This window comes from Erythrolamprus reginae, chromosome 10, assembly GCF_031021105.1.
Source record: "Erythrolamprus reginae isolate rEryReg1 chromosome 10, rEryReg1.hap1, whole genome shotgun sequence".
NCBI lineage: Eukaryota > Metazoa > Chordata > Lepidosauria > Squamata > Dipsadidae > Erythrolamprus > Erythrolamprus reginae.
In genome coordinates this window covers 24,940,172-24,951,263 of record NC_091959.1, presented here as the reverse complement: position 1 = coordinate 24,951,263, position 11,092 = coordinate 24,940,172, and the positions used below count along the sequence as shown (strand labels likewise).

At 42.5% G+C, this 11,092-nt stretch overlaps 1 protein-coding gene across 3 annotated transcripts in view; it reads right to left on the bottom strand.

Annotated features, from left to right (window-relative positions):
• Positions 1–299: 299 nt before the first annotated feature.
• Positions 300–11,092, bottom strand: part of MCTP2 (multiple C2 and transmembrane domain containing 2) — a 232,733-nt gene continuing 221,940 nt past the window's right edge. For all 3 annotated transcript variants that reach the window (XR_011559979.1, XM_070762681.1, XM_070762680.1), the window contains exons 22-23: positions 6,878–6,975; positions 300–3,156 (exon numbers count right to left, since the gene is read on the bottom strand). Coding sequence is in view for 2 of the 3 variants with exons in the window: in XM_070762681.1 (XP_070618782.1) it covers positions 3,091–3,156; positions 6,878–6,975 (164 nt within the window). In the remaining variant the exon portion in view is untranslated. The remainder of the gene's footprint in view (positions 3,157–6,877; positions 6,976–11,092) is intronic.

Genomic DNA, 11,092 nt, shown 5'->3' with positions numbered 1-11,092 from the left:
CAGTTCTGTTTTCATGGCATACATTTTGCAATGACCTCACCGAGTAAGATAGGTGTGGTACCTTCTTTCTGGATACTGTTTAGTGCCAGTGGATCTATAGGGTCCTTTAGATGCTCACAACAAAGTGACTTCCCGTTTTGGTGCTACTTTTAAAAAATATGATGATTCCTTTGGAGATGAAGCTTCTCTGGAAACTAAGCCTTAGAGCAATTTCTTTCTGGTCTACAGGCTGCAGATGACATTTGAGAGGCATGCAATAACTAAATCCTAAACAGAGAGAAAAGACCAGGACAAAGCTATAATTGACCACATGTCATTTATCTTCAGAGCTACGTAAAATTAACAATAACTAAGTGTAGTCATTTTCCAACAATGCATTTAATAATGTTCTCCTTCTTCTACAAGGCAAGCGTATAATACCAGTAGCCTTCTTAAAACCCCGGTTCAGCATATCTGTAATCTGAATTTTAGATTTCTAGATTTTAAAAAAAACTGTTTGATTAGTGCCATTTGCAACTCTGCCTGACCAAAGGCTAGAAATAATGGCAGTTGTCAGTCAACAATATGGTTGGGAATCACTACTCAACACTCATTTATAATGTTGTTGTTGTTCAGATGTTCTTCAGTTGTGTTCGACTTTTCATGACCCCCCCAGAAGTATTTTCAAAGAAAAACAAAGAAAGTCCAGTTGAAAAAGCACCTTTGGAACAACCAACACTGGATGACTGAGAACCTCCCTAGACAACAGGGTATGATGTTACCAGGCGTCCAAGTTTAAATGGAATTCATGATTTCTGTTGTTCCGTTGTTAATCATGTCCGACTCTTTGTGAGCCATGGACCATAGCACACCAGATCCTCCAGTCCTCCACTGTCTCCCTGAGTCTACTCAAATTCATTGCCACTGCACCCATGACAGCATTGAACCATCTCCCCCTTTGCAGTTCCCTTCTCCTTCTGCCTTCCATCTTTCCCAACGTCAGGATCTTCTTCAAGGAGTCTCCTCTTCTAATTTTGGTGGCCAAAGTATTTGACTGTCTTGCAGTCAAAGGGACTCTCAAGTCTCTTCTCCAACATTTCAAGAATGTTCTCTACAAACAATTGCCAAAAGAGTATGGGTGTATGCATGCGCGAGTGCCCACACCCATAACTCAATGCCTGGTGAGGGCAAAAACAGCTTCCCCCGCCCACTGGAGGCCCTCTGGAGGTTGGAAACGGCCTGTTTCCCAACTTCTGGTGGGCCCAGTAGGCTTGTGTTTCACCCTCCCTAGACTCCAAAGGCTTCCCTGGAGCTGGGGGAGGGTAAAACCTCCCTCCCCATCCCCCAGGAGGCTCTTTGGAAGCCAAAAACACCCTCCCAGAGCCTCTGTGTGAGCCAAAAATGAGCTGGCCAGCACATACATGCACGTTGAAGCTGAGCTAGGGCAACGGCTCATGTGCCAGCATGTATGGCTCCGCGTGCCACCTCTGGCACCTGTGCCATAGGTTCGCCATTATTGATTTATAGTAATAATACCTAAACATTAGTTAGAAGGGCCTGAGACTGAAAGTAGTGGATTCAACAACCAGTGTCTTTGCTCGATCTGAATATTCTAGCTTTTTAGACGTTTGCCTTAAATGGCACAAGACAGACTAGATCTCAGAAATCACTTTGCTTGCTCTAAATCCATGTAAACAATGCAGCAAACTCAACCTGGTTTGCACAATTTAAATACAATAGCTTCTTTTAAATATACATAAAAACAAAGGCGCTGTTCCATTTTTTGCCATGTGTTTTTTACCTGTCTATATAGTTATAAAAGTATTCTATATATGCATGATCAACATAATATTGGATTATGACCTGGATTGAGGATGAGAAGACAAAGACTCCAACAAGATGGAGGTCTAGAAGGAAATCAAATCTGAACAACAATGTAGTTGAATGATGGTTGAAGGAAGTTATTGCCAGCAATAGTCTCCTTCAAAGTACAATCACTCTGGCTTCTGGCAGAAACTGTGGGGACGGAGAGAGGGAAGGGAGGGAGGGAGGAAGGGAGGGGGGAAAAGAAGGAAGGGAGGAAGGGAGGGAGGGATGGAGAGGAGGGAGGGAGGGAGAAAGAAAAGGAAGGGAGGGAGAGGGAGGGAGAGAAGGAAGAAAGAAAAGAAGGGAGGAAGGGAAGGAAGGAAGGAGGCAGGGAGAAAGGGAGGGATGGAGAGAAGAAGGGAAGGAGAGAAAAGAGGGAGAAAGGAAGGAGGGAGGGAAGGAAGGAAGGAGAAAAGGGAGGAAGGGAGGGCGGGAGGGGGAAGGAAAGAAGGAAGGAAGGAAGGAAGGGAGAAAGATGTTGATAATTCCTTCTGCAGTTCTGAGAATTTTTAAACTGAGCAGTGCTTTAAAAAAAGAAAACGGGCTTCAAAGATCTATTAATCTGCAGTTCAGAATCATTTAGGTACAGTCATTGTCCAAGCAATGAAACCATTTATATCTTTTGATTTTGACTCCAGGTTTCACACTAAGAAATTCCACTCAAGCTATGAAAAGTTCTAGTTCTTTTCTTCCAGTGTTCAACTGGTATGCAAAACAAAAACAGTTTTTTTTTCCTTTTTAAAAAGAGGCACTTTTCTATTTTACAAACAAGACAAAGGTCAACCTGGTTTTGACTCTGCAACCCAGGGAAGAGAGTCCATCTGGCTTTCATAGCTTTTTTTAACGGTTACGTCGATGACAAACTGGCAGGCAAGACAAAGGGGTCGTGGAGTTAAAAATTGGTTTTTCTGTCGTACAGAATAAAAAAAGAAAGGAAGAAAATGTCTCATCTGGTTGTGCAGTTCTTCAATCGGCGCTCAACGCCATGCTGGATTTGAAGAGTCTTGTTTTCTCCTGGTCTTCCAGGGACCAATCGGGCAGGTCAAGCTTCCAACGAACAACTTTGATTTTTTTATTTGTTTGAAGTCCAAATATGACTTCCAGACAAGCTTGGATGGAGAGTCAACGCAGCACTGATCGGATCTGCTAGGCGGGGGCTGGTGGGGAGGGCGCGCGGAGAAGCAGCCCATGTGTAGGCAGCGTTCCCGGAAGGGGCACCTGGCATTCCAAGGTTCAGATATCCTACTAGGCGCTCCTTTTCTTCCTAATGGGACTGGAATTGCTGTACGGTTTCAATTCAGCCTGTTGCACCTGTAAAAACAAACAAGGCAGCCACGTTGGAGGAAAGTAAAGCCCAACTCGCTCCTCCGCGTGTTAATGTCTCCCCAAAGAGGAATCAAAGGAAAACGAAGGAAGGTTCAATTGCCATGAATCATTTTCCAAACACAGGAACATGAGGGGGGGGGGGATTAATTGCAGGAAGGATTGGAAGAGTCACGGTTCATTTCTAGAACACCAAAATATTAAAAACAGATACGTCTGTCTGTATGTATGTGTAAGCAGGCAGGTAGGTAGGTAAGTAGGTAGATATAAAATATAGGATATAGAATATAGGATATAGGACAGGGGTGGGCAATTAATTTTGCCATAGGGCCGCATGAGAAATTGGGATGGTTTTAGAGGGCTGGACTAATATAATTAACTCAGTTCTATCCAATACTGTATATTATAGGGTAGAACTGAGTTAATTATACTATAATTATAAATTATAAATTATTAAATTATAAACCAGCTCCCCCCCAGAGATTTGGATTGCCCCCCTTGCCTTTCGTAAACTCCTTAAAACCCACCTCTGCCATCAGGCATGGGGGAACTGAGACATCTCCCCTTGCCTGTGTAGTTTTATGTATGGTATGTTTGTGTGTATGATTTTTAAATAATGGGGCTTTTAGACTTTTAATGTTAGATTTGTTATTTTAGACTTTTAATATTAGATTTGTCACTGTATATTGTTTTATCACTGTTGTGAGCTGCCCCAAGTCTGCGGAGAGGGGCGGCATACAAATCTAATTAATGATGATGATGATGATGATGATGATGATGATGATAATAATAATAATAATAATAATAATAATAATAATAATAATAATAATAATAATAATATATTATATCTTGAACACCTGGTTCTTATATAGAAAAGTTGGACCGACCTTCACGGGCCGGTCACAGACAGCAGGCGGGCCGCATCCGGCCCTCCGGCCGCATCTTGCCCAGGTCTGATATAGGATATAGAATATAGATAGATACAGATATATAGATATAGATATAGATATTTCCCTGGTCCTAATGAAATGTGCCAGAATTTGGGGCAGGGAATAGAAAACCTTTCACATCACTGGGGCATTTTGCAGAAAATATCTTTTCTTTCTCTTTGTGGAGTTCTCTTCCTGAATTTAAAGGAACCAGATTTCACAGCTAGACATACAAATATGCTTTTTTCTTTAAAATACAACTGAACATTTTTTTCAGGAGGAGGAGGAAAAAGGAGGAAGAGGAAAGGGGGAGGGGGAGGAGAAGAAGAAGAAGACGAAGAAGACAAAGACGAAGAAGAAGAAGAAGAAAGAAGAAGACGAAGAAGAAAGTAGAAGAAGAAGAAGAAGAAGAAGAAGAAGAAGAAGAAGAAGAACAACAACAACAACAACAACAACAACAACAACAACAACAACAAGTTGTTTTGCTTCTCATCCAAGAAGATACATGGGTTCTGGTGGTGGAGAAGTGATGAAGCTTCTCGGATGAGAGGTAAAACTTTTTCTTCTTTCTTAAGGACAAGACAGTCAAGTTGCCTCTTGAAGAAAAGGTGCCATAATGCTATGGTCTGGATGACTGAGAATCTCTACATCTCTAACAAGTCTGCTCAGAGTCCGTTTGGAATGAGCGGCATATAAATGCAATCAATCAATACTGCTAGACACTGTTTCTTGAAGTTCAAGAAGATGCCAAGATGCCTAGGTTTGTAAATCAGGCACCAGATATCCAAAGTTGGTTAAAACCTAGGAAAAACCCTGTGATTTAAATTCCTTTTTCCCCATCCATCAACTGACTTAAGAGTTGGAATCAATCATGTTCTGTTATTCAGCTATGTTCCATGACACTTTAAATCTATTTGACCCAAACTAATACATTCATCTTTTATGTATCTGATGAAGTAGTTTCTGGTATATGCATGCTACCCCCAAAATTCTCATCTTTGGAGAGTTGCTAAACACTGCTACTTCTTTGACAGGCATACTTGAACAGTTCGAGTTTATTCAAACTGAAAATCAATTTTGTCCTCTGTGACCCCATTAGTTTTAAAACCAACAGAGCCAAGCAAAGCTCTTCTATTTCATTCTATTCCATTTGCAACAGGATTATTAAGCATAAACAATAGAGCTAGAATGCAGTATGTTTCATTGAGTCTTTCTGTGAAACTTACTAAGGACTTGAGCCGCTGACACTCATTTTTCAGTTCCCTAGTTATTTTTCACTCATTCCCCCTTTTCCACCTCTCTGTATTTCAAAGGAAAGGGACTTGTTAGAGATGCAACTCAAAATTCCAAGTCTTTATAAAAGACCTTCACTCCAATCAAAATATCACAGTGCACGATAAAATAATTAAGAGATGATCCAAAGTAAGTTTTTTTTTTAATGTTAAAAAAGCAAAAATTCATTTCTGGTTAAAAAACAATTGACAGGAGAAGCATTTTCAAAGTTAAAAAGAAAAGATATAAGTGACATTAAGAAGGAGCCATGCAAACCTGAGATATACAGAAATTCCTAGACGCCATTGAGTTCCCATTTTGTTAACTATCAGTTTAAAAGTCTCGTTGACCCCTTCAGGGCGGCCAGACATATCCAACACACCTTCCTCCTTCTATTTTCCCTACAGTAACCCTGTGGGATGGGCTGAGGGAGGGAGGGGGGAGGGAGAGGGTGTTTGTGGCCCGTGGGCCGGATGAGTAATGCACTGGACCCGTGATTTAGCGAAGGAGGAAAAAGTCAGAATACATCATATGACAATGCGATGCCAAGGGTTTGACACCACAGCACTAGACCAAACTGGCTTTCTTGTTAATGGTTGACCTTTCTTAATTCTCTCTCTCTCTCTCTCTCCATCACTTTCTCTCTTTCTCTCTTCCTCGTTCTATCTCTCCCTCCCTTCCTCTCCCTCTCTCTATCCCTCTCCCATCCTTCTTCCCTCTCTTTCTCTCTTTCTCCCTCTCCCTCTCTCTCTACTGCCCTATTTCTCTCTCCTCTCTCCATCCCTTTCTTTTTTTCTCCCTCTCTCCCTCATTCTCTCCCTCTCTCCCTTCTTCTCCTCCTTCCATCCCTCTCTCTCCATCTTCCTCCCGTCCTCTCTCTGCTTTCCTTTCTCTCTCTCTCTCCCTCCCTCTCTCCCTACCACCCTCTCTCTCTATTTCTCTCTCCCCCATCTCTCTCCAAACCCCCTATTAAATGCTAACTGACTGACACAGAAGGAAGCCTATTCAAATCAGAACAATCATTGCTGGAATGTAAAATTGGGCAAATTTTCTCAATGTTACTTTACCCAGCGGTTTTTTAAAATTATTATTATTATTATTTATTAGATTTGTATGCCGCCTGTCTCCAGAGACTTGGAGAGGTTATTGGAATAGATATTGTGCTTTGCTTATTATTATTTTGTCTTTAAAGGGGGTAAAATCCTATAAGTTCTCATGAAAATACAAATCCAGGGCAGCCTTTTTTGGAAATCCCGCTGGGCTGTTGCAAAAAAAGAGAACCCTATTTCAGGATTCAGATGGTCTTATTCCCCCTCCACCCCCACCCACCCCCGTGCATGCCCTCGCTCTTCTCACCCCTCCTGGTTCATGATCCCCCCCATACAACCCCCCCCCCCCCCCCGATGCTTGTGCACTGCTGGCCAAAAACCGGCCCTCCAGCATCACACCTGCTGCTCTTTGGCCTGGGACTCCGCTCCTCTTGGCTGGAGACCCCATTCCATACTTACCCTCTGAACATCGGAGGGGACCCTGGAGAGGAAGTCCAGCAACTCATTATTGTCGATGGAGTAAGGATTCCTGAGCTTCTTGGTAAATTTATGTATGCCTGGAAAAGACGGAAGGGGAAAGGGTTGGGTTTTTTTTTAAAGAAAAAGCTGGATGTGGAAGCGGGGAGAAAACACACACACACACACACACCACAGCATGGAGCTGCCTGACATGCTCCGACAGGAAAGTGGGCGGGTGGCTGAGCGAGTTTTACAAAGGGAAAAGAATGAGTGTGAAAACACAGAAAAGCTGGACACATGTTGCTCTCACGTGGCGTCGCGCACCAACATTTCTTCCTCGAAGAAACCAGTGGGAGGTTTATTACAAGAGTCAGCCAGCCGCTCGCTTGCTCGGCTCGGGAATGAGAAATCCCATTGTTCGCACATGAAGGGCCGAGGGAAGTGAGAGCTGCCACAAAACAAGATGGCTAGCACATTTCGTGACGGGCCTGAGAACCTGTCTGGACAAGATGTGGCGACTCTTCAGATGTCCCTCTTCAGACTTCTGCCTTTTATATTTGGGAAGAGCAGTGATACAGCGGATGCCTCTTTCTTTCTTTCTTTCTTTCTTTCTTTCTTTCTTTCTTCCTCTCTTTCTTCCTGCCTTCCTTTCTTTCTCTCTCTCTCTCGCTTCCTTCCTTTCTTCCTTTTCCTTCCTTCCTTTTTCTTTCTCACTCTTTCTCCTTCCTTCCTTCCTTCTTTCCTTCCATAATAATAATAATAATAATAATAATAATAATAATAATAATAATAATTTATTAGATTTGTATGCCGCCCTTCTCCGAAGACTCAGGGTGGCTTACAACATAACAGCAATATAATATAAATACAAATCTAATGTTAAAAACTTTTTAAAAACTAATTTAAAATACATTAAAATATATTGTTATAAAAACTTACCTGTTCACAATCATACACACTTTTTCTTTTTCTCTTTCTTTCTTTCTCCTTCCTCCCTTTCTCTTTTTCCTTCCTTCCTTCTTTCCTTCCTTTTTCTCTCTCTCTTTCTTTCTCTCTCCTTCCTTCCTTCCTTCCTTCCTTCCTGCCTGCCTGCCTGCCTGCCTGAGAGTAGCTGGATCCTTTCTCATAAAAGTCAGGAAAAATTACACACCCAGCCAGCCTGTCATGGTCTATCCCCCCCTTCCCCCACCCATTCTCAAAAAGAGACTGACAGGGCAGGGCAGAATCATCAAGAGGTCAACTTGGAGGTGGGTATGCACAAGGTTGTTGACCTGCAAAAGTCACAACGGTAGAGGCGGTTGCCCTGCCTGGAACCCCCTACAAAAAGATTATCTGGAGCTCACTTTTACAGTATGTTTTGAAAGCAGCAAACAAATCCTATCTGAATTTTTCTACAATATTATGTTGTTTTGGTCTGTTTTGCTTCATTGCTGCTGTTGGAGTGGGCATGCTTGCCTTGCTTACATTAAGTATTAAATTCAATTACTGGTCTTGCTTGTATTAAACTGTTTTGCAATCTTTTCTAGGCTACACTGTAGAATACTCTGTGACCAGCTACAATTTAAGCAATTGCTGGAAATTTAAGTAACTAAACAGATTGTAAAAATTGTGACCAAATTGATTTTTCTTTAATTTTACTGCACAGATAAATGATTAAATATCTCCTAAGGCGTAATTACATTATATTAACCAGAAATGTGCAGAGAGGCACACATGTGTAATTTTTGTCATGGAATGAGTCTATTAATATCTCAGAGATGGCGTGTGCAATTTTGGCAGAACAGTAGTTGGTACAAGAAATCACCAGAATATTAGACCTGCATGAATATGTTTGTTTATTTGTTTGTTTATTCCCTTCCTCCCTTCCTTCCTGCTTGCCTGCCTATCCTCCATCCATCTGTCTGTCCATCCGTCTGTCCATCCATCCATCTGTCCATTTGTCTGTCCATCCATCCGTCTGTCCATCCGTCCGACCATCCATCCATCCGTCCGTCCGACCATCCATCCATCCATCCATCCATCCATCCATCCATCCATCCATCCATCCTGTCTGTCTGTCCTCCAGTCCATCTGTCTGTCTATATACTAACTCTCTCTCTATCTCAAATCTATCTCTTTCTTTCTAACTATATATCTACCTATCATCTCTCTCTCTCTCTCCCTACCTACCTATCTACCTTCTGTCATCCATCCATCTAGCTATCTGATTTTTATCCCATGTTTATTATTTTATAAGTAGATCAAGGAAGTGGACCGACCTGCTTCTTCCCACTGTCAGAACTGCCACCTCGCTGCCAGTCTGCCATGAACCCCGGGGTGCAGATGGGGGGCTGGAAAGGAGCGCGGGGGTTTGAGGGAGAAGGAAACTGAACTGCGAGAACTGACAAAGTCTTCAAGGTCGTTTCCCTGGCAGAAAAATGCCAACACGTGGAGTGATTGTTTCCAAAACATCTTTTTTGAAAATTTTTGGACAATGAGAGACAAGCACTGAAAAGGGGGGGGCAGTTAATTGGGAAAATTTGGCAGGCAAAGACCTTAGTTCAGGCTTTGCACTACTGTAATTCTCCTTTATGAATGCAGCCGCACAAGCTGTTATGGGTGTATCTGGATACGCTCATATAATACCAACACTCTGCAGGCTGCAATTCAAGGTGCTAGTTATTATTATTATTTATTAGATTTGTATGCCGCCCCTCTCCGTAGACTCGTTATCACCTATAAAGCCCTACATGGCTTAGGGCCTGACTATTTATGGGACTGTCTCCTGCCACATACCTCCCAGAGACCTGAATCGTCCTTCTCCGGATCCTGTTGACTAAACAATGTAAGAGGGCCTTTTCTGTAGCTGCCCCGGCTCTATGGAACCAATCCCCCCCCCCCCCCGATGTTCACACTGCTCTCACTCTACTGGCCTTACAAAAAACTATTAATACCTGGCTTTGTCAACAGGCCTGGGGGTCATGAATCTTAACATCCGACGCACCCAAATTATGTTGAATTGTTATGTATGTTGTTGTTAGATTGGATTTAGGGATTTTATGGGGGGGTTATTTCAGTTTGGGTATATATTTTATTTATTTATTTGATGTTTATACCGCCCTTCTCCCTAGACTCAGGGCAACAGCACTTTTGAACAGAGCCAGCCTATTGCCCCCACAATCCGGGTCCTCATTTTACCCACCTCGGAAGGGTGGAAGGGTGAGTCAACCTTGAGCCGGTGATGAGATTTGAATCGCTGACCTGCAGATCTACAGTCAGCTTCAGTGGCCTGCAGTACAGCACTCTACCTGCTGCGCCACCCCGGCTCAATGGGGTTATTATTACTATTTGACTTCTTTTTATTATTGTATTGTTTTGTATTGTTGTAAGCCGCCCTGAGTCCTATGGCATAGAAGTCAATTAAATTAAATTAAATTAAATTAAATTATGAGCTTTTTTGGGCCATCTTTGTTAAGCGACTCATCGCAGTTCACGGATTCACACGGATCAGGTAAGCGAATCTACTAAGGGGTTCTCCCATTGACTCTGCTGGGAAAGTCACAAATGGGAATCCCATGACCATGGGGCGACTGCAGTTGGTATAAATACGTACTGTTTTGCCAAGCAACCAAATTCTTGAAAAAAGGACTGTGGGGATGTTACAACAGTCATAAGTGCAAGGACCGATCCTATGTTTCCAGTGCTGTTGTAACTCTGAATGCTTGCTAAACCAATGATTGTAAGTTGAGGACTACAGGCAGGTCTCCACAGGCTGCTACAGAAATGGATAACAAGCAGGAAGAGGGAGATTGTGATCCCCTGTGTATAGAGCGCTGGTGAGACCCCATTTGGAATACTGTGTTCAGTTCTGGAGACCCCATCTACAAAAAGTGATTGATCAAATTGAACGGGTCCAAAGAAGGGCTACAAGAATGGTGGAAGGTCTTAAGCATAAAACTTATCAGGAAAGACTTCATGAACTCAATCTGTATAGTCTGGAGGACAGAAGGGAAAGGGGAGACATGATCGAAACGTTTAAATATGTGAAAGGGTTAAATAAGGTTCAGGAGGGAAGTGTTTTTAATTGGAAAGTGAACACAAGAACAAGGGGGCACAATCTGAGTTGGGGGAAAGATCAAAAGCAACATGAGAAAAATTATTTTACTGAAAGAGTAGTAGATGCTTGGAACAAACTTCCAGGAGACGTGGTTGGTAAATCCACAGGAACTGAATTTA